At 57.5% G+C, this 23,287-nt stretch overlaps 1 protein-coding gene across 2 annotated transcripts in view; it reads left to right on the top strand.

Annotated features, from left to right (window-relative positions):
- Positions 1-4,391: 4,391 nt before the first annotated feature.
- Positions 4,392-23,287, top strand: part of Kcnc1 (potassium voltage-gated channel subfamily C member 1) — a 40,817-nt gene continuing 21,921 nt past the window's right edge. Inside the window, exons 1-2 of one of the 2 annotated variants that reach the window (XM_087211591.1) lie at positions 4,392-5,041; positions 5,193-6,023. In XM_087211591.1, the coding sequence (XP_087067717.1) occupies positions 5,454-6,023 (570 nt within the window). In that variant the 5' untranslated portion in view covers positions 4,392-5,041; positions 5,193-5,453. Of the gene's footprint in view, positions 6,024-23,287 lie in introns of both variants that reach the window. The other variant, XM_004851510.3, reaches the window with a different exon arrangement.

The following is a 23,287-nucleotide window of genomic DNA, read 5'->3' as shown; positions in this document are numbered from 1 at the left end:
CCCTGACATTTTTTTGTAACCTTCTTTTTAAAAAGTGAGCACTTTAAAGTCCTGGCTTCTGGCCCCACACCACCCAGACCCATTCCTGCACACTGCTGCCCAAGTCCACAGCAGGCTGATACACACACAGTGCCCTGCAGGGCGCATAGGAGCCTCAGACGGTGGCTGCTGCCTGGGGGAGAACTCAGCAGCCCCGGCCCAGTCCTGCTGAGAATGTACACGTAGGTACCCACCCTCTGGACCACCTTCACCCATCTTCACCACAGCCTTCGTGATCTTCCACCCCCCTCCCCATTCCCAGGGCCAGCAGGGGGAGGGCTGGAGGCCCTGCCTTTCCACAAGCCAGGCCCAAGGAGGTTGTGTTCTGTCTCAGTTCACACTGAGGCCCTAAGGCCGAGGGAGGCCAGCAGTCTATGAGGTAGACATGGACGGGGATAGGGTGCAGGGCAGCCACAGCCTCACCAAATAGCATTTCATTTATGCAAATGGGGAGTCAGAAGCCCGGGGAGGTGAAGTGACCGGTTCACAGCCAGCAAGCAGGAAAAAAAGGTTTGTCACTGAGTCTGTCTAGATCAGCAATTCTCTCAACTGGCCAGGATTGTAGACCCCAGGAACATTTGGCAGAGTCTGTAGATTTTTATTTTTTTTTTGATAATCACAGCTGAGAAAAAAGCTTCTGATGACATCTAGTGGACAGAGGCCTCCTAAACCTCCCGGATGCTACGCACAGCGCCCCCAGCAAAGAGTGCAGATGTTGAGAAGTACCACTGTAGACATCTCCCCGCATCCCAAGAGTGTTCTTCACTCCAGCTCCTTGCTAGGCTCCTTTCTCATGGCCTGTGAGATCCGGAAGCCCCTACCCCTGAGCCTGCAAGAAGGAACAGCTGTACACCCCACCCTCGCCCAAGTTCATGCATTTCCCACAGCGACACCTCCAGGTTTGCCCTCACCTGCCCACTGCGGAGAGAGGTCTGACCTAAGGAGGGGACACCTGCCAGCCCCGCTGCCTACTATCTCAGCTGGGCTGCCCTCCAAGCTACTATGCCAGTGCCCAGTTTAGGTTAGTTTTCAGGCGTGGCCACAAGATGGCAGCCCAGCCCTCCACGAATGCTGAGGCTCTGGGCCTGGAGAGCAGCCGCATGCTGTGCCAAGCTGGACAAAGGCCTGGGGGCTGGACTTGGGCCACTTCCAGAGCCCAGCGGGACCAGACCGAAGGCCTGCAAGTGCCAGGTGTGAGAACATAGGCCAAACTTGGCTTCAGGTCTTCCTTCCCTGTTTTCCCTGCCTAGCCCAGCTCATCCTTTAGCCATTCCCACGAGGACTTTCCCAAACCCTGTTTTCCCTCCTCTAGAGCCAGAGCAACAGTTCCAGCCCTGGGGGTTAAAGATATAGGGACAATTACTTCCATTCAAAGATAAAGAAACTAAGTCCAGGGAAATTGAATAACTTACCCCTGTTCAAGCTAGTCAGTGGCGGAACAGGGATTTGAACACAGGCGATCTGGTTCTAGTCCATGATGTTAACCACTAAACAGTACTCCCCCTGCCTGCCACCACCAGCCACAGCCACTGAAGATCCCCTGGCAGGGAGCCAAAAGCCTTCTTCTCCAAGGGAGGGGGCAAAAGGCCATGCAGGAGGCTGGGGGCTCTCAAAAGTAAAAAAGAGGTGAGGTTTTCAGCTGGGCTGGCACTGTGGTTAGCATCTGGGTTAGCTAGGGCTTGGTCAGTAATTCCTCCCCCAACCCTGGCGCAGCTTCTAATGGAACACCCCCACCCCCACCCCGCTTCTGTGTTGGCCTCTTAGTTTTTTCTGGGCTTTCTGCAAATGCCAGCTTTCTCACAGTGTGAAGAGGAAGTGACAGAAGGGACTTTTATGTCCTGCTTAGGATATAGAAGGGAGGGGCATTCCTTGGGGGCTGGGCTGGGGGTGTCATGAGGGATCTAAGTGAGAATCCTAAAGTGGAACGGTGTGGGGGATCTGGGGCACAGTTCCCTCTCGAGCTGGGGAGGCTCCTCTACCTGTCTTCACTCTCCTCTGAGGGACTGATGGATACCCTTTCCCATTCCCTCTCCCTCCAACCTCAGGTAACTTCCTCCAGCACATCCTCCAGGGCCAGACCTGATCAAAGCCCCTAATTACCCACCCTCCCCCTAGGAGGAGCCCTGCAGCTGTCTCCCCACCCACCCACCCCGCAGGGTCCCTCAAGACTCAGCCTGGGGGGTGCCTAGGTGGGACTCTGTGCTGACCCCCGTGAGGACCCTTGTAACCCTCTTCCTCAATTCGGCCTGTTAGGGAGTCCTGACTTCTGAAAACCGGGAGCCCGGGAAGGCATGACAGTCCTGTTTATAGAAATGAGATGAATCCTGACAGGAAAAGAGGAGGCATCCTGGGCACCTGAAGCTGGCATTGCAGAAGGTTTCCTGGAGAAGAAGAGGGCCTGGATGTCTAGCTGGAAGGGGAGGTCTGGAGAGGCCTCTCTCTTGGCTCCCTATCTGGATTGGGGTGGGCAATACCCACCTCTATGTGCATCTTTCTGTTTTGCTTCTGGAGTCTCTATTTCTCTGATCATTTCTGGGGACTGGGGTGGAGCTTTCTAAGAGCCTGTGTTCTGGGGATCTGAATATAAACCAGGCTGAGCTGCACCAGGCTAGGCCACCTCCAGCATGGTTGATGGGTGGGACTCTCACTGGTTGGAGTTTGAAGGACACTCTAAAACACTCATCTCTGCCTTACTCGGAGATTGAAGGGGAAATAGCTTCAATTTAGAGGAATAATGCAGATCAATCGCTGGCCCTGGCCGGAGAAGGCGCCATCTTGACCCTAGACTCCAGCCCTCTCTTTGTCTGCCTATTTCTACCTCTGTTTCCCATTTAACTGTACCTCTCTCTCTCTCCCCTTGGCCTTCTTCCATCCCTCAATCCTGGCCCTGCCCTTGCCCCTCTACATCCTCACAAGCCTTTCCCCACCACACACTGGTTCTGATGCAGCTGGATTGGGATTCCCCTGGCCCGGTGAAGAGAGAGCTGCCTCCCGCACAGTTCTATACCAGGCCCCCAGCAGTGTTCGTGGGTCAGCGTAGATCTAGGGGCAGCTGTCTGCACAGTTAGCAAGTGTCAACAGGTAAATAAGAGCCTCGTATTTTCTTAATTAAATTGCCCTTTGACTAGGCATCCTGTGTTCGATTGGGCTGGGATCAATAAGCCTCTTTCCCAGCCCAGCTGGCCCTGGTGCCCGCCCTGACCTCCCCAGTCCTGCCCAGTCCCACCTGCCCACTCCCCCTACAGGCTGGCAGGCTCTCCTTGGCAGGGGCTGAGTCTGACTTGTCCTTTGTGCCCTTGTGCCTGGGCCGAGCTTGGAACAAGCAAGGAGTAAGAGTGATTGCTCAGCTAAGTAAACTGAGGCATTGGCCGAAAGCATGGGCCAGGAAGGCTTTGAGGTAGGACCTAGGACTCCCACCTCCAAGACCAGCTCTGAAGCTGCAGGAGTCAAAGCAAGCAACTGCCCCCACCCAGCCCTTAGATACACGCGGGCTTCCTGCCCGGGGCAGCTGAGCTCTCAGGGGAGGGGGGGATCGTCAAGGTCAGCAAGCCTGGGAGCAGTTGCTCCCCGTTTCTTAAGGGATCCCTACTTAGGGACCCAAGGTTAGGTTAGGAGAGTCAGTGAGCGGATCCCCTTGTCAGAGTCCTGCTGCACTCAGAGGAGACTGGGTCAGTCTGAAGTTAACAAAGCGGGTGGGGGTGGAAAGGAGGAAAGGAGTTAGTGGGGGTCCCGGGTTTGTTGTTAATGGAACTAGGACAGGTGCGAGGGGTGTTATTTTTGGAGTCCATGCAAGAGGGTACCTCGGGAAGGACCATGGAGGCTCCAGGTTCCTTGGCACGGTCGGTCAGTACTAGTCCAGGTCAAGGCGACGGGAATATTCCGTCTCCCCAAGGGATCCAACAGTGCCCAGTTTGGAAGTAGAGGGGCGTGTGTGACGCCCTTCTCACCTCTGTGTGACCCGGGGGCGCCGGCCCAGACGCGTCTCGGAGCCCCCACCCGCCGAGTGGCGCTCCCGGAGGGCGGAGCGTCGGCGGGTCCCCCCCGAGCAGCAGGAGCAGGCGGGGCTGGCGCCCCCAGCGCCGGGGTGGAGCGAGGCCGGGTTCGGCGCCGGGCAGCGAGGGGGGCGCGGAAGCAGGGCTTTTTAGGACCCAGCGCGGCGCCTCCCTCCGGGGGCGAGTGCGGCTGCGCGCGCCGTGTGTCCGTGTCCGGAGAGCCGCGGGCTGGACGCGGACCGCGCGGGCGAGGAGCGAGCAGCGGCGACAGCAGTCCGGGCCGCAGCAGCGTTGCGGGGCACCAGCCCCGCGCCTCGCCTCCCCGGCCCCGCCGGCCTCCGCGCCGCGCCCGGACCCGCCACCCCCGCCTCCCGGGCCCGACCACCGCAGCCCTCCTCGCCTCGGCCGGGAGCGCCACCCGCCTCCCAGAAGCAGGAGCGGAGCACGGTGCGGAGAGGCTCCGGAACCAGTGCCCGCCGGCCCCGCAGAGCGAGCCCGCGGGGAGAGCCCGCGCCCGGCCCAGCGCCGCCCGCAGCCGCCGGGAGCTGTCCCTTCAGCACCGCCGCGGAAGCCGAGTCCGAGCGCAATCAGCAGAGCCCCCCTTCCAGCCCGGGCGCACCTGCGCGGCGCTTCGCGGCAGCCCCGCAGGGCAGCACCCGGGCCCCTGCCCAGGGGACCCGCCATCTCCGGCGGGAGGCGGGGAGAAGGAACGAGGAGGGCGGGCGGGCTGGCTCGCCGCCGCCGAGGGGAGCAGGCAGCCAGGCCAGGAGAGAGGAAGGGGGCCGGAGCCCGCCCTGCACCCGCGCTGCAACCCGGCCACGCAGGGAGGAAGCAGCCGGCGTCCATCTCCCCCGCGCCGAGAGAGCGCTGTGGCGACCACCGCAAGCCAAGTGCAAATCCCGGGCCCCCTCCCCTCGCCCTGCTGAGGGCCAGTCTAGCGGTGCGCCGGGGAGCAGCTGACCTTCCCCCCAAAAGCTTTGTGTCGATTTCTCCATTTTCCCGCTGAGATGGTAATGGGAGCCCGGCCCCCCCACCCGCTTCCCCCTCCTCCCCGGGCTCGCCGCTGAGCGCCGCCCCCCTCCCTCCCCTCCCTCCCTCCCTCCCTCCCTCTCTCCCTCAGTCCCTCCCTCCCTCTTCTCTCCTCCTCTGCCTCCTCCACAGCCAGACCGGCTCCCTCCCACATCTGGCGCCTAGAGACCCTTGGGAGCCCGCGCGCACTCCCCTGCACCGGCACGCGCCCGACAGCGCCCCCAGAGGGCTCGGGTCGCTCGTGGAGGTGGCCAGAGCCGCGGTCCCCTGTCCCCCACCGACGGCTGGGGGGAGGGGGGAGGAGGCCGCGCGCCCCCTCCCCGCCGCCAACTCCCCCTGGCGGCCGCTCCCATGGGTGTCGCTGGGCCGCGCCATGCCTAAGGGGGCGCCGCGATGGGCCAAGGGGACGAGAGCGAGCGCATCGTGATCAACGTGGGCGGCACGCGCCACCAGACGTACCGCTCGACGCTGCGCACGCTGCCCGGCACGCGGCTCGCCTGGCTGGCGGAGCCCGACGCCCACAGCCACTTCGACTATGACCCTCGCGCCGACGAGTTTTTCTTCGACCGCCACCCGGGCGTCTTCGCGCACATCCTGAACTACTACCGCACGGGCAAGCTGCACTGCCCGGCCGACGTGTGCGGGCCGCTCTACGAAGAGGAGCTGGCCTTCTGGGGCATCGACGAGACGGACGTGGAGCCCTGCTGCTGGATGACTTACCGCCAGCACCGCGACGCCGAGGAGGCGCTCGACAGCTTCGGGGGCGCCCCGCTGGACAACAGCGCCGACGACGCGGACGCCGACGGCCCTGGCGACTCGGGCGACGGCGAGGACGAGCTGGAGATGACCAAGCGCCTGGCGCTGAGCGACTCCCCGGATGGCCGGCCCGGCGGCTTCTGGCGCCGCTGGCAGCCGCGCATCTGGGCGCTCTTCGAGGACCCCTACTCGTCCCGCTACGCGCGGGTAAGTGACAGCTTACTCTTGGAAGACGGATGGGGAAGGCAGCGTCCTCTTCCTCCAGCGGGCAGGGTGGGCTGGAAAAGTGGCGCGTAGGGAGTTCAGAGCTGAAGGAGGGTGTGTGTAAGTGTGTGAGTGAGAGGGTGACTTTGCCGGGTGCCTGGCTTGGTGTGTGTATGGGACTCAGTGTCCGTATTGCCATATTTAATCTGTATGCTTGAGTATGAATGGGTGTGTTTGTGTGTATGCGTAGAGTGTGTGTGCGTATTTATATAAGTGTGGTGGTGTATATTTGGGTGGGATCGAGTGAGCATGTGTGTATGTTTGAGTGTGCATGAGCGCCTGTTCGTGCACATTGTGTCTTTGCAGATATACACTGTGAAGGTGTGAACTGCCCTCTGGCATGGGAGAGAAGTGGGGAGATTTTCCTCCTTCCCAGGTAAGGGGGCATCCGGAGACAGCGATGGCCCAGGAAGGGAGCCTCAGGTCTGCCTGGCAGCTGGAGACAGACCAGCCCCTCCCTAGGGACCTCCTCAGTCCCAGGAACCTTCATGAATGATCAATAGCTTGGAAGTTGGTGTAGGGCTGGGCTTCTGGGCAGGGGCCTGGTGATGCCCCTAAGACCTGGACTGAGAGCAGAGCCTCCCTTCCTGGAAAGAGAGAAGGGTGCAGGGGGTCACGGGCTTCTGTCTGTCTTTTCTCTGCCACTGGCTGGGTGGGAACAGAGAGGGGGACCTTGAGGGAGGTCCTGAAAGGACAGTGTGTGTGAGGTAGGCATGTCTCCAGGCACCGCTCCCCTTCAGTGACAGCAGATGGTTGCCAGGGAGAAGGACACCCTGCTGCTGACCTTGGTCCCTCAGATGGCCTGTTTGCATTAGTGTCCTCATCTGTGAAGTGAGGAGGGGTCTGGTGGACTCTCGGGGTCTTTTCTACTGGACAATCAGTCACTGAGCCCAAAAGAGGTAGCAGCCAGCTATCCTGGAAGAGATGCCCTAGCCTTCTGGGGCTCTGTCCTCAGAGGTCTGCTGAGCACCACAGCGAGAGTGAGAGGGGCAAAGTTTAAAGCAAAACCCCTCCCCCATCCATGAGCCAGCCCCTGCCTCCCCTGGGCAAAACACTGCCTCTGCCCTGCTGGCTTTTACTGCTCCACATCCCTCCCCTACTCGCTTCTGGAGCCTGAGCCAGAGCCGGGAGTGGAGCAGGGAGCATCAGTGGACTAATGGCACTTGAGGGGCCGGAGGTGCCCAAGGGCAGAGGAAGCCCCTGCAGTCAGAGACTTGGCAGAATTGTTACTGAGATTAAAGCAAGGTGTGTGAGGGAGGGGCACAGGACAGAATCTTCTACCTTGAAGTGTAGAACAGGTGTGTATATGTGTGGGTGGGGACAGAGAGAGAGAGAGAGAGAGAGAGGACACACCTGGCCTTTCATCCTGCCACTGAAGATCTTTCCCAAGGTCACCTAGGGAGTTGGAGCTCAACAGGACTTGAACCCAAGGCTCTTGTGACCCTGTCCTTCCAGGACCACCAGCTCTCTGCTAGTCCCCTGGGGACAGGGACCCTCCGAGGTCTCCACTTCTGTCCTTTCCCTGGCAGAGGCCATCACAGCTAGAGGATTATGTAACTGAGGCTGTGCTGAGCTGTGGGGAGGGGCTGGAGCAGGGGACTGAGAGGTTGAAACCGGTTGTGCTAGGGAGGTGTGGGTGGGCCGGGCAAAGGCCTGGGCGAGAGCAGCGGCCCATTCAGCCTGCCTGTGACCTTGGGCAGCATCTCCTCCCTCTTGGCCCCTGGAAGCAGGGGTAGGCCCAACTTCTTCATGGGAGTCTCAGCCTCCCAGGCCCCTAGCAAGAGGCAGGGGCCCTCCCTCCCTCCCTTATACTCAGCCTTAGGGCTCTGGTCATGTTCCTGAGTTTCAGGGCAAGCAGAGGCCAGTGGGGCATGTTCCAGCGCCTCCCCTGCCCATCTCCTCCCAGTGGACAGTCAGAGTGTGGGGTGGCCTTCATGCAGTGGACACAAATAGGCCCCTTAATATGGCTGAGGTCTTGTTGGTGTACAAAATCACACTGAAGTCTTTTCAAATCTCCCAAGTGGAGGCCCATTGAGTCCAGACTCAGGGGAAGGCTGGGTAGTCAGACATGGTTGGGGATGGGGGCCTGGGATGCAGGTGGAGGTAAGTGTCCCTCTCAGCATATCTGTGCCACTTTCTTTCCCCCTCGCCTCACTCACAGAAAGGCTGTGGACCCCTCTGACTCCACTCTCTTAGGTAACACAGGAGGACACTGAGGCCAGCAAGGGGAGGGAGCTGCCCAAGGGCACCCAGGGCCTGAGGGCAGAGCTGGGGTTAGAACCCGGCTCCCACTGCTGCCCGCCTAGCTGCATTGCAGCTGCTTCCTGCAGCTCTGCTCAGAGACCAGCAGCTGCCCGCCCTCCTCCCTTCCATCTTTGCTCTGTCGCTGCTACTGTCACCTTTGTTTACCCCTCCCTCCCCACGGGCTCCAAGCCTCCTCAGATTGGTGGGCCAGGATTTCAATTTTTAACTGAGATTCTAGAGCAGAGCAGAGTCTCATATGTGTGACATTGTACGCATGTGTGAAAGAAAAGCTGTGTGTGTGAGAGAATCTGTGTAAGAGTTCTGTGTGGATATGAAACTTCATATGTATAAGAATGACAGTATGAGTGAGACTCTGGGTGATGCACACGTGTGTGTGTGTGTGTGTGTGTGTGTGTGTGTGTGTGTGTGTGTGAAAGATCAAGTGGGAGAGCATATGTATGTGACAGAGAGACTGCATGTGTAAGAGATGCAGTGTGTGAGGCTCCAGGTGTGTCTGAGTATATCACTGTGTGTGGCAAGGGTTGAAACGAAGCTCTGTATACGGCTTTGTGTGTAAGGCTGTGCGCACGAGAGACCCTCTGTGCCTAGGTGGCGTGTCCGGTGTGTGACAGACGCCTGTGTCCTGTTGTGAGGGTGTGTGCTGTTCGTGTGAGAGAGACCCTAGGCGTGTGTGTTGGCCTTGCTGTGAGTGCTTGTGTGAGAGACCCTTTGTGGCCTGGATGCGGTGTACCTGAGGACAGTGACATTACAGTGCAGCTTCTGTCCATGTCCTCTGTCTCCCGGAGCTCCTAAGTTGCCCCCTGAGGACATCTTCCAGCTTCAACAGACACCATTCTAACCCTGGCCAGTTGTTTGCCTGTGCCTGTTGGTGAGGTCACCTATCCCTGAGGAGCTGCCACCACCCCAGGACATGGTGTTGGCTTGGAAGATAGGGCTGCTTGGCTGGGTGGAAAGGCCCCTTGAGCTCTGAGGGTGACAGTGCTGGCTGGAGCAGCTGGGTCCCTGCCCTTTTCTCCTGTGCTCTCTTAGACAGCAGCCTGAGGAGGTGAGGGCATGAGGTGAGCTGGGACAAGATGAACCCCACTTGTATTCCAGGGTGGGGTGGCGCCCCAGACACACACGACATAAGCGTCGCACGGATGGTAAGTGGTCTGGGATGAAGGGGCTGCTTGGGGCCCAGAATAAGGGGTGTCCCAGAGAAGGTCAGCTGGGGCAGGCCCGGAGGGGCCAGCAGGAGTCCGCCAACCAGGCAGAGGGCAGGGATGGGCAGTCCTGGAAAAGTCACAGAGGTGTCGGAGCAGGTGCTGGGCAGCTGGCTTGAAGCGTGCCCTCCTGTCTTCCTCGGTGGCCAGCTCAGGTCTGGGGCCCTTGGCCTGGGTCTGTGATTTGCACGTCGTCACTGTGCCGCGTCGGCTCAGAGCCGCTGACAGTCCCGAGGCTGCAGGGTAGAGAATGTCCCCAGTATGTGTGTGAGTCTGTGTACCTGGGTGCAGTGACTTCTGTCTGTCCCGGTCCTTTGACCTCCCAAATGCCAGAGAAGGGCCAGTGGCCTCCAAGCTGGGGAAGCCCCACGTCCGTCTGCTCCACTGCCCACCTCTCCCATGACCTGTGGTCTCGTGTCTGTCTCTACTTTGTCCCTTCCTCTCTGGGACCTGATGCAGCCCTGATGCACTCCCCATCCCCAGGAGGGAAACTGCCCTGGTGGCTGCAGTGCAGAGCCCAGCCAGGGCCCCAGCAGAGACAGGACTCAGAGTCCCGGTGTGGCGTGAGGTGGGATGGGGGTCAGCGCTGTTATCAGGGGCTTCCTGGGGACCTGGCTCCTCAGCTCAGGGCCCCCAGGCCAGGGCTCACTTTGAGTCATGCTCATGTGTGGAGGAGACCCATGAGCAGTGGAGAAGGGACTGGTGTCCCCAGCCCAGCCTCCCACTCCTCTTCCAGTGATGAAAACCACAGAACGAACACCTGCTAGTCAGAGCCTCCCCGCGCAGCCTGATGTAGATTCATGGAACTGATCATGGATAGCCACAGGCACACAGTAAATGCTCAATAAATGTTGGCTGCTATTATTCCGGTTGGTTGGACCATGATTTTACCTCCTAACCATCTCTAGACTCCATTTTCTTCGCTTCATTTCTGTCTCCACCACCCTGCCTTTAGCCTCTACTGTTCCTCAGGTGCCCAGTCTGCAGCTTCCCAACTGCTGTCCCACCTCCAGCCCCTGGGCCCTCCGATCCATTTGCCGCTTGGCAACCACAGAGGTCTTTTCTACTAACAAATCTGTCAGGTCCCCACCTTGCTGGAAGACAGTTCAGGGCTCCCCTGGCCTGTGCCATGGCCTCTAAGACTCTGCCTGTTTCCCAGTCCCCTCTGGCCTGGTTCTACTCAGTGCTCTCAAGCTCAGACCACCTGGCCTGTTTCCATTTCCTATGGGCAACAGGTTCCTCTGCCTCAGGGCCTTTGGATGTGCCATTCCCTTGGAGCACACTTTCCTCCGTGCTCATCCCTCTTTGGCCTTCCTCAGTGGTGCTCTCCCTGGAGCCCACATGCCAGGTGAGGGTTCAGAACCAGGGTCCTTCTCTTCTGAGCAGCTATCTGTTTTGTGATAAAGTTTTCTCGAGTCATCTCCTCAATACGAGAGTTCTTGTTATTACCCATGAGGGAAGGGAGGACCAGAGAGGAGTGTTTTGCTGGGGTCACACACAAGTGAGCAGGTTAGCTGGAGGGGCTGCTTCAGAAACCTGCATGCCTACTCCAGGCTCGGTGGTCTTTGGGATGCCCCTGGGAGGGTGTTTGGAGTCCGATGCCCTGGGGCAGGAATCTGCTCAGGAAGTCTGGCATCTGCTGGGAACTTCAGAGGAGACTGGCTTGAGTCCCTCTCTCTCTCGGGGAGGGATGAGAGTTGTCTTAGAGATGGGGACCTGAGGCTTCCCACAGCAGCTGAATATAGTACCTCGGGCTATTCTGAGCGGTCTCATGACCAATGGATTCACTGTGGACCAAAAGGTCAAGGCCTTGAGCTGTGCCCTCCTGTCAGCTCCTGGGCCAGCCTAGCCACTGCCCCGGGTCCCAGGTCCCATCCCTAGAGGATGCTCAGAAGAAAAGAGGATCCAGGGAGAGTTCACTGCCCAACCTTCCATCGGGAACCCCTTGGGTGGGAGGGACCACTTTCCATATGCCTGGGCTGCAGGCGTGGAGGGTGCTCCAGGCCACCTCTAGTCACTGCTGTTACAGAGAAGAGTGCTCAGTGGCCTGTGTTAGAGCACAGCAGGCAGACTACTCAGGGCCATCAGGATGGGCATAGGGACCATTGCAACAGGGTCTTGCAGCTGGGGAGAGAGATTGTGTTCAACTCCAAATACGGTACGGGCAAGTGGGAATTCATAGCCGAGAAACAGGGAGGGGTCAGTCAATGGAAAATTGCCATCAGGAAAGACTGGGGATTAGAGGATTCTGACTGGAGTAACTTGCTAGGGTTCTTGCTGAAGCCACACCAGGGTGGTCAGACATCACTGAGGGATGGAGAAGGAGCTGACTAGGTAGGGAAGGTAATCTGATGTCAAATATGGGAGTTCTGGCTAACCTGACTTAACAAGGTTCTTTTTTCTAAAGCTGCACTTCATAGGAAGTATACAGATGGGCCTAGGGGAAAGTTCAGAAGCCTGACTCGTTTGGCCAAGGAGAGAATCTATATCACTACCCTTATCCAGTGTAGGCTCATAGAAGTGAAGACATTTGCCCAAGACCACACAGGGAATCAGAGAAAGTTAAACTCACAGACTATGCCTCCTAGCCCAAGGCCTAGTCACCCGTATTTCTTCTGGCTCTGTTTTTACAAAACCCCAAACTGCACCTGGGAATGCTGTTCCTCTCTTACTCCCATGATCTCCTCCCTGAGGAGGAGAATAAGCAGTTTCTGGTCTCCCCAGGCCCAGCTCGGCTGGTGAAGCCTCTGTGGGACAGCTCATCTAGACTTGGCCCACATCCTTAGCACCACAGGCAGGATTTTTCAGGACACCCTTCCTGCCCTCAGTCGTGATACTAATAGCTGCTCTTCACTAAAGCACTTACTATATGTCCGACACTGTCTCAAGGGCTGGATTTACCTTTGGAGTCCAGGCTCCAGCAGGACTGCACTATTGTCACATCAATGTCGCTGCAAGGCTGCCGTGGCTCAGAGGTCTGTGGTAACTTGTCTAAAGTCACTTAGAGCATGAGTGGTGCAACCAGCACTCAGACACGGGCCTCCCTGGTCCGGAAGCTGTGTGTGGCCTCCACACCGGGCTGCTTCCTGTCTGCAATCCAGAGGAGTTAGGGTCTGCAGCCTGGCACGCTCCAGGCTTGGTTTCCACCGGGCTCCCTCCATCACACATGCACTCCCGACAGCCTGTGCAAGGATCCTGCTCAGCAAATTCTGGCCCTGGGTAAGGGCAGGTGAGGGCTGTGTCTGGCCTGGTGAAGGGGGTGCTGCCTCCCACCCCATCTGTACAGGCCCAGAGTGGCAGGAAATGGCAGAGAGATGGAAGGGGATGAGCAGTTACCCCATGTGAGGCCGTGCACGGAAGGAATGCTGGCTGCTCCTGGGCTCGGCATCTGAGGCCTTCTGCTCTGGCCCCTGGCCATTTCTCCTCCCGGTTGCTTCTGCCAGGCTCTTCCCTGGCCTCTTCAATTGCAGCTCTCATTTTAACCTCTGGGTTCTTGCTCATCTATTCACAGTGTCCTTTCTGCTTTTTGTGAATGTACCATCCATCCCTCTAGGCCTTGCCACTTACACTTTCTGTGCCTGCCCTTGCTGACCCCTTCCTCTAGGGCTGAGCTCTCTGGGCTGGGCTCCAAGTCACCCAGCTTGCATGATTGGAGCTGGAAGTCCATGGGTCAGCTCTGGAGGACTGAGGCTGGGTCAGGCAGGCCCTCAGGATAAGGGACTGGCTCGGGTGTTTGGAGAGGTTAGGCCACACACAAACCCCTGTTGTGGGCAATAGACCAACTAGGCTTCTTTGTGTAAGACCCATGCCCTGGAGGCAGCATCGTCTCCACCTGTACTACACAGAAGGCAATCCAAGCACTCTGGGCTTCAACTTCCCAGAAGAGGTGGGAGGGCCAATGGGTCCTTCCTTCCCTCTCCTTCCACACCTGTCAAGCTGCTCCCCAGGACACAGAGAGCTCTCCAGGCAAGGGTCCTGGCACCAAGTGGGTGGGAGCTCAGGGGAGGGGTCAGTGGATGGAAAATTGTCACCAGAAACCATCAGGGATGAGGCTCATTCTGACAAAGCAACCTGCCAGGGCTGTTGCTGAAGCCAGGCCAGGGTAGCCGGGATGGTGGAAGAACCTGATCAGATATGGAAGGTGACCCAGTGTCAAGAATGAGGGTTCTGGCTAAGATGATCTAACAAGGTTCTCTTGCTAATGCTGCATTTCTCAGGAAATATACAGATGAGCCTAGGGCAGTGATGGCAAATCTTTAGAGCTTTCAAGGATAACAAACAGCTTCCTTCAACACGAGTGCCATAGGTTCACCACCATTGGCCTAGGGGAAAGTCCAAAAGCCTGAAGAGCTTCCCCTCCATTCATTCAGCCTTCCTCAATCTGTGCCCATTCATTCATTCATTCATTCATTCAAGGCATAGTACTCGCATCCCTGCCTGGTAGTCTCACCAGCACTCTGGCAGGCACAGACCTGGGGTACCACCCCTTTGGGGTATACTTGCTCTGGCCCAGAGCCTGTCCCTTCCTTCTGCAAGCCCCTTTGCTGGCTACCAGCTCTCAGGGAGCTGCAAAGTCCACTCGGGGAAGCTCCTGTGCCAGGCTCCAGGGGCATCAAGGAGAGGGCCCTGAGTGTGGGTGCTGTGACCAGATGGCACCAGATCTGGGCCAAGGGTGTTGGCATTGGCTTCCCTGGAGGTGGTAGGAGCAGTTGCCAGAGGACTCCACCTATAGAGGACCCTCGGATCTGCCTTGGATACTTCACAAAGTCCAGACTCTTGGTGTCCTGGGAGCATCTGATTCTGAGCTCTGTGCCCTCCCAGGCAATGCTGATGCTGGTGACTGAGACTTGCTGCCATGGGCCTGGGGCGTGTGGGCTCCTGCCACTCCAGGTGTGGCCTTCTGACCAGCAGCATCATTAGCCAGGCTTGTTAGAAGCATTTCAGGCCCCAGCCCAAACCTCCTGACTCAGAATCTGCATTTTAACAAGCTCCCGGATGATTCATGCACATTTGGGTCTGAGAAGTGCTGATGCAGGCCATGATTCCCAGCCGAGGCGAAGCATCAGGATACAGAGAAGGCTGGGTGGGTGCATGGGAGTTGGCAGAGCTTCGAGGATGATTCTCATCTTCCTTGTGCTGAATTGTTGGTGGCGGAGTGACAGGACCCAGGATTGAGGACCCATCACTGTAAATGGCCACAGCCTTCACCCAGCCACACAGATCCAAAGCCTTGGGGACCATCCTGGGCTCTTTCTCCCACACATCAGCACATCCTGTCATCCTCATGCTTAAAACGCTCAGAATTCCATGCTGCATCCCATCAGCACCACTGCCGCCTCCCTGACCAAATTCATCTTCTTGCCCCTGGATTATTGCTGAGGCCTCAGCGCCCCTCCCCAGCCCCTTCTGCATCCATAGTTGGGCCAAGTCAGCCATCTGCCTGTTTCATTCTGGCTTCTGGTCTCCCTCAGAGCCTAGAGCAGGGCCCAGCAGAAAGGGGTGCTACACAAATATTGATTGGAAAAATGACAAAGCAGGGTGGGGTTCTAGACCGAGGTCAGACCTGAGCCCCTCTGTGTCAAGCCCCTGCCTCCTGGAGGCACAGGAACACAATCTCCCTCTCCCTCTCTGGGGTGGGAACGGTGATAAACAGGAAATGGTGGGGCAGTGCTGGGACCTCTGGGATGCTCCACTCAGGACAGAGTTCCGCCTGCCACTGTCACCACTCAGGACCAGGTGAAGGTCTTTACATGCCGGCCCCTCCAAATCTCCAAACTCTTGCTTCATGCTGTGTCAGCCCCACCACTTGCAACCAGAGTTCAGAGGCCCAGGCGGCGTTCTTCAAAGCCAGGACGCACGGTTCCACAGCCTAACCCCCAAGTCCTACCGCTCAGGGGCTCTGCTGAAGACCAGCCCAGCCTCCTTACCTCTGTGTCCCATCTCCCTCCCGATCCCCTCTCATTGTCCTCTTTCCTCTGCCAGCGTGTTTGTGGAAGTTCTAGGTATTAGTCACTGGCTTTCAAAACAGACACTTCCTCTTGAAGGCCTAGGACACCTTTTGTCCCAAATGCCCTGCTTTGAGCCTCAGTCATGTGTTCAGTAAAAAGATGTGTGGGCTTCACATCGCCCACCACTTCTCGCTGCTTCCTGGCCACTTGACCTTGGCAGCGTGGCCCAGAGCTCCTTTCTGTCCTAGGAGCAGGACCTTCAGAGCTAGGAGGCCTTAGGAGTCCCAGCTTCCACTGTCCAGCTGTGTGACCTTGGACAAGTTCCCTAACTCCTCTGTGCCTCAAGAGAAGGATATTAATAGCACCTGACTCACGAGGAAGTCGGGAGGATTAAATGTGTTAAGCACTTAGCCCAGAACCCAGAACATAAGTGCTTAATTATTGGGGGTTCCACTGTCTTCTTTTCGGGAGCCCTTGGCCCTAGAAGATCTAAACCATCACCTGTTCCCCACCTGCTTTCTCGCCCAGCTCCTGGCTCTCCTTACAAACACCTTCTAGAGGTCACTTCCCTAGCCCTGGCCCCAGTGGCCCCCTCTTCCAGAGGGGAGCCAGGTTTCCTGGGAGACAGGCCTGGAGTCTCTCTGGATTCTGCCAGAAATGCCCTGGTATCACAGGCAGTTTATCCCCCCTCTGCCTCAGTCTCCCCATCTGCTGTAATGGGGTACTCTCCCTGTTCTTCCCTCCTCCCCTGAGAGGGATGACAGAACTTCCGCCTGCGGGAGAGGGGAAGGAGGGCCGCTGACATCAGACTCTGGCCAGTGGCCAAGCCCCGGGACCTGAGATGCTGGCAAGTGCGCCAGTGCAGTGGGGCTGGTGGCAGGGGCCACGCGGCCTGGCTCAGGGCACTTTAAGGAGAGCAGTGGCAGCCAGGGGCAGGCAGACCCCAGAGCTGTGAGCCCCTGGGGTGGGGGCTCCCACGGGTGCCAGTGGCAGTGCCGGCTCTGTGGCTGAGCTACCCCGCCCGGCCGACGCCAGGCTGGGTGAGGCAGGCTAATATTAGCTGGGGCAGCCCTGACAGCTGGGCACAGGCCCTATACAGCCAGCCTCGCTGTGCCCAGGCTCAGGCGCAGCATGGCCTAGGCAGTGGCAGCCAAGCGAAGGTTTCTCAGGGCTGTGTGGGGCCTCATGTGCCCCTTCCGCCCTGGCACTCCCGACCCAGATTCTCCTCCCCATGGCCTGCCAGCCTGGCTCACAGGGTGCCCTCTCCCTCCTCCTCCATGGCAGCATGGGAAGGGGCTCCTCTCTTGCACCCCCGCGCGCACCGATAGCTAGTTTGAGCGGGGATGGTGGTGCATGCCTGAATTCCAGAACTAGGGAGGCTGAGGCCAGAAGATCTCAAGCTCAAATCCCACGAGGGCAACAGAGCGACCCTGTCTCAGAATTTTAGAAAAATTAAATAAAGGCTGTAAATATAGCTCAGTGGTAGAGTAACCCTGGGTTCAACCCCCAGCACCAGAAACAAAAACAAAAACAAAAACGCTAGTCTGAGTAGTGCCCCTGCCAGGGCAGCTATTAGCACTCGCCCATTCATCCATCCAACAGATATTTATGAGCATCTACTCTGTGCTAGTAGTACCTACTGTGTGGCAGGCTCTGCTCTAGAAGGTTCGACTAGAGCCAGGAGTGAAACAGTTGCCCTCAAGTCCATATATTCAGTGCAGGCAGGAGGCGAAGAAAGTGGCTACCCAGGCTGTGGGAGTTCAGTGATGGGCGCCCTGGGGACTGGAGCGGAAGGAAGGAAGGTGCCGGGAGTGCTGGAGGTGGCCGTTCTAGGAGGAGTGCAGCAGACGCCTTATCTGGATCACGGACCGGGCGGGAGCAGCCCTCAGAGCCACGGTGTGATCTGGCCTCCCTGGGTAGTTCCTGTGGGCTCTGGAGCATGGTAGCCCAGGGCATGGCTGGGCTCACAGTGGTGGTGGCCTCCTGCAGCCACAGGTACCTGCACAGGCCCCAAAGAGGGGCCCCTGCCGCAGCATCACAGAGGATTGCAAGTTCCAGCCCAGTGTGGGCCACTTACCGAGACCCTGTCTCAAAATTTAAAAAGGGGGTGGGAATGTAGCTCAGTGTGAAGGTCCCGGGTTCGGTCCCCTCTCTGCATTTTTTCAGATGAGTTGGTGTCACCGTAGGATGCTCTGCAGGTGCCGTCTCACCCATCCCGGGGGCTCTGAGAACTTGAACCTGATGTCTGCCAAGGGAGCTGATGTAACTGGGGAGACTGCTGGGGCCCAGGCCTACGTGGTTGTTCACTGGGGACTTCCTCTGCCCAGTCGGGTGGTAGAGTGGCTCCCTTGGGCTTTGTCACCACCACAGGGTGGTGAACGTATTTCAGACCGCAGCTTCCCGCCAGGCCTAGTCTCACCACTCAGAGATTAATTTTTTATGTGCAACCTCAGAGGCTCTCTGAGCAACTGTGCAGAACACGGTCCCCTGCTGGGCCACATGGAGCCAGCCAGACCCCCAGGGTGAGTCCGAGGCTGGGCTCTTGTGGCAGTCATCTCCTGGGGGCCGGCCCTGTGTCATGGGCTTCCCCTGTGTCACCACAGATGCTCCTGACTTGGCCACATACTTGGAGCATGGGCCCTGCATTTCTGGGCTCTCGTTCCCTAATCTACAAAGTGGACATAATGGTGTCACCCACCTTTCAGAGAGGCTGGAGGATCCGGTAAGGCCAGAAGCAGAAAGATGATTTGAGGGAGGAGATCTGGCTCCTTGTCAGGGAAGAGACCACAGTCTCAAGGACAGGGGGAGTGTGGGGAGAGGGCAGGGCAGGGGAGACAGCACAGGCCTTGGGACCCGGCCAGGACCGGGGTGCGGTCTCCCCTCTGCTCAGTGTGGAAGCCAGCAGGTGACATGTAACTGTGTCCAGTCCCTTCCTGTGTGACACAGGGTGCTTCACAGCAGGGCGCGCCTCAGAGGGGCAGCGCCCCAGCACAGTGCCTGGCTCGGGGAGCCTCTTCCCGAGGGGAGGATGTAGCTGCCTGGAGCACCACTGTCACCTGGTCCTTGCCGCAGGTTCCCCAGGATCTAGTGAGGCCCTGGCTGAGCCCCAGAGACAGAGAGGAGGCCGTGGAAGCCTCATCTGGTGGCTCCTCAGCCTCAGGGCCATGAACTGCCATCACCAGTGATATATGGCACAAAGGCCAGAAATGCCAGGTGCTGGATTCCCTTCTGAGCAGCAGGAATTGTGTCTCCTGAGGCCAGGCTGTCACCAGCAGATATTTTTCTTCCTGGTCTGCCAGTGTGAGGATTTGAGTGCAAGCCTTGGAGTTAGGAATTACAGGGGTTGCCCTGGCTGGCAGAGGCTGGAGGGTCCCAGCCCTCTCCAGAGGCCATTGGATGCCGCTCAAAATAGAAACAACACATCCTGCTTTTGCAGACCCCCAGCCTTGGCCTCTGGGCCCCTTGGCCTTCGCAGGCACACTCCAGCCCCTCTACCTGCCTCTGCATGTTCTGCTTCCTGTTCCAAGGGTGTCCTCCCTCCCCCACCGCACATCTGAAGCAGCATCCTTGGAGCCTTTTCCTGATCTCCACTCCTGGAAGAGCCTTTATGCTCCCAGAAAGCTTTGCCCTTCTGACTTCAGGCTCTTGATCCACTGACCTTCTTGAGTTCTTTTATGTTTCATGGTCTCAGCTACAACCTCTGACAGGACCAGGAGCAGCTCAGGCAATGGTAGTCCCCGTTACATAGAGAAAATAAATAAATCTTTGCTGACACAACAGCCCTGTGAGGTGGAAGAATTAGAAGTTGTACCCATTTTATTGATGAAGGAAAAATGGCCCAGAAAGATGATTTATTGGACTAAGATCATCTTGTTAGTAAATAGTAGGATGATTAGGTCCCAAGTCTGTTTTGAAAATTAAGAAGGTAAACCGAAGCCATGCCAGTGTTCCTTCTGCTCTAGCATACTGTGGTTCCTGGTCAAGAGTGACGTGGTTGGATGGGTAGGCGATTGGATAAAGAATGGGGGTGAGAGGGTGAATGCATGGATGGAAGGAAGGACACATGTGGATGGACGCACACTGAGTGGGTAGCTGAATGGATTATATTTCTGTTGCCTGGCTTCACGGAGGGTGGGGAAGTCTGGGCTCCCATTCCATGGAAGCATCCTAGAGGACGGGACTGGAAGCTGAGGACTGAGGGTGGAAGGCAGGGGGAGAGGGGAGTCTGAGGCTTCCAGACTGGGCTTACCCTGAAGCCACTGGGCAGCAGACGCAGTGAGCGACTGGCCTCTGCACCCCAGGATGTGCTGAGCACCCCTGTGGTTCTACTCTGCTCTGAGGAAGAAAAGCGCTGGTCCTCCTCAGGTCCCCAGTCCTGGTGAGCAGCAACCCAGGAAGGTGTGCTCAGGGCGGCCAAGCAGCCCTGCTGGCACAGGAGATGGCACTGAGGAGAAGGCCTTCCTGGAGTCCTGGAAGACCTTGGCGTGGTTATTATACCTGCTGCTTTTTTTTTATGCTAAGGATTGAACCCAGGGCCCTCACACTGGGCTACATTCCCATCCCCTGACTGTTTTTTTCTCTTTTTGAGACAGGGTTTCCCTGAGTTGCCTGGGCTGGCCTTGAGTTTGCAAGGCTCCTCCTGCCTCAATCTCCTAAGTAGCTAGGATTACAGGTGTGTACCACTGTGCCTGGCATTTCTGCTGTTTTGCTGTCACCCCCAGCAGCTAGCCAGGAGCTCCAAGGCCTCAGTTTTAATCGCCTGGAAAGGGACTGTGGCCATGGCGGGCAGTAGCTGAGCTTGGCTTCAGTGCTGCAGGCCTGGAACGAATTCATTCTTCCAGCTGGAGCCAAGGCGCTCTCTCCATTTGCAGGAGGTACAGTGCTTGGAGCTCCAGGCTCCCTCCCAGAGCCCTGCTCCCGAGTTCCCCAGCACTACATGGCACCCCCACACGCATACACTGGCCCCGGCCATCTCCCTGGGAAACCAGGTCCCAGTGAGTGCCTGGTGCGCAGCTAACTGCTCATTACAGTCACGGCTGCGGCTAAGTATAGCTCCAGCACACACAGGACCAAGACAACAAGGGAAAGCCTTACCCTGAAAAAGCTGCTCATGCAAACACACCGACATCTGCACACACGTGCTCCCCACACCCATGCACCACGGTGGCCTTGCATGCGTGGACACACACCTGCATCAGCCCAGAGCCTCTTCATCCACTCATTAGTGCATTCAATAAATGTTTGCAAGGCGGGGGGTGGGGGGGCACGGGAAGAGTGACTGAGCGCCTTGTTTTGGAGCCAGACCAAAAAAGTGGGTTTCAAATTCGTACTCTGTCCCTTCCCTGCTGTCTGATCCTGGGTGCAATTTAGTTAACCTCTGGAAGCCTCATTTTTCTGCTTTGTAAAATTAGGAAGGTGACCAAGCATGGACCTCAGAGCCTAGTAGGGCTGAATGAGATGAGGCAGATAAGAGTGCGAAGGGTGGCCTGGCTCCAGATAGCCACTGTCAGCACTGTTGAGCCCCTGCGGTGTACCTAGCTCCGTGCTGCAGGCCTTCTTTAAAGCTGTTGTTGCGGGAGTGGTTGTGGGAAGTGCCTGTCCATAACAGGTGCCCCGTAAATATTTTATGATCAAATGGATGCAAGCTGCATCAGTGGGTGGTCGGGTGTCCTTGGGGCTTTCTTCTCTCAGAAAGAGCCCACTCTCGCTTCTCTCTCCTAGGCCAAACAGTGAACAATCAGTGCTGCAGCCCAGGGCTACCATCTTGAGCCAGCCTGGCACAGTGGCGGTGCCAGGGCAAGTTGTAGCCCAGGAGCTGCAGGCAGCTGGACACAGGACCCTGGGCCCTGGAGTCCCCTCAGGCCACAGCTCTGGTCCCACCCTTGCAGACCCAGGATAATGCGGTTTTTGTCACAGCCCTAGCTGAGCCATCATGTAGTGTGGGGCCTCTGGCCAGGCACAAGGCAGGCTTCCATGTGCCAAGGAAGGGACGTGGGTCCCGTCTAGGGACAAAATAACTTCTGGCTTTGGAGGTACTGTCACTGTTCCCAACCTTTGAATACAGCGGGTGCTAAAACTGCCCTGGCCATGTCCTCCCATCACAGCTTCCCAAAGAGAAAGTGACATTTCCTGGTGCTTTTTTAAGCCAGGGCTGGCCGGGCCAGCCTGGGCGTGCGTGTGTCGGGAGGGGGGAGCAGGCGGCGCTGGGAGTCACACAGCCAGAGTCTCTCCTCACCTTGAGTGATCTCAAGACACTGGGAATAGATGTGGTCTCATCTCCTCGCCATGCTGTCGCAGATCCCAGATTCCAGATTCCACACCCCAGCACCCGCATCGGGTTTGAATTCCCATTCCATTGCCAGTTCCGCCCCATAGGCAGGACTTGGGCTGTTTCCAGCTGGCTGGCCCAAAGGGAGGGGAGGGATGTCTCCTCCCCTCTGGAAGGGACCCTGCATGACCCTGTGTCCACCCTCCCTGGGTGATGTGTGGCACTCGTGATTGTGACTGCTGCAGATTCAGGGCTTTGTTCACCGGTGGTGCCCTCTGGCAGGAGATGAAAGGGATCGTGCCTGCCGCCAGTGTAGACATGAGTCTGCTATTAATGACTGCGTCCATTGCCACTGTAGACTCGGTGTGTTCTCAATCACTGTGCCCTCTCTCAGTCTAACAGATGATCCCTGTGGAGATGAAGCATGCCTGTTGCTGATGAGAATGTAGTCGAATCAGAAATTGTGTCTTGGCCAGGTTAGTCACAGATTTGTGGATAGAGGTGACCTTTTTGCTAGTTTAGATGGAGACTATGAGTGTGGTCAGCATCTAAAGTCAACAGCCTGTGTACAGTGCCTGCAGAGACGTGGATGTGATAGCAGTGAGTAGGCATTCTGGCTGTTTGGAGGGGTGACTCACTTTCGGAGGCTGCAGCAGATACTGTTCATTCTGGACATGGGATCCAGGCATGGGAACTAGGACATACATCTGTGACCTTCCTCATGTCGATGAGAAGTTGTGTTCATGCTTGGCTTTGGTTAGGGGCTTCCCTTCCACAGTAGAACCATTTGGGTGGACCTTTGGGCAGAGCCAGGCCAGTTTCCCATTGCCACCCGCCTCAAAACCTCACACTATGGAGGGGGAAGAGAGACAAATGCTAAACATGAAAACAGTGTGAATCACTTCCCCTCATCTAACTGGACACTCAAAGCAGGGCAATGTGACCATGTAAATTACACCTCAGCAAAGCTGGGAAAGCCAGTGTGTTAGGAGATGATGCTCACTGTAGGGGAAAGCAGAGTAAGGAAAATCAGATTACCAGGGGTGCTGATTGCGATTTTAACCAGGGTGGTCAGGGAAGCCTCATGAGTGGTAAGTGAGGGAAGGGACCACAGGGAACGCCCGTGGAGCTGGGCACTCCACGCAAGGAACGGCCTGCACAGGCCCTAGGTCAGGCACCTGTCTCGCACGTTTGAAGAGCACATCTGAGGATGCGGATATTGCTGAGTGGAGCAGAGAGGGTGGTAGAAGGAGAGGCAGTCAGAGGGGTGATGAAGGCCTTGATCAATCAGGGAAATGATCCCCAGTGTGTTTTAGAAGGATCATGTGGCCATTGTGATGTCAGGTGTCTAGAGCAGCAGGAAGGTTGGAAGCCAGGAGACTTCATGGCGGGGGACGATGGAGAGGACGTGGCGGGTAGCAGGGCGAATGCAGGGTTTAGGGTCAGCCTGGATTTTGTTTCAAGCAGAGCCACCTGGATTTCCTTGCTGACCAAATGCAAAGTGTGACCAAATGAAAGGTGTCA

This window comes from Heterocephalus glaber, unplaced genomic scaffold (genome assembly GCF_053883595.1).
Source record: "Heterocephalus glaber isolate CG9 unplaced genomic scaffold, H.glaber_assembly_v1.0 deba00001428, whole genome shotgun sequence".
In the NCBI taxonomy this organism is placed as follows: Eukaryota; Metazoa; Chordata; class Mammalia; order Rodentia; family Bathyergidae; genus Heterocephalus; species Heterocephalus glaber.
Note: the sequence above shows the minus strand (reverse complement) of the source record. Positions and strands in the feature narration are given on the sequence as shown.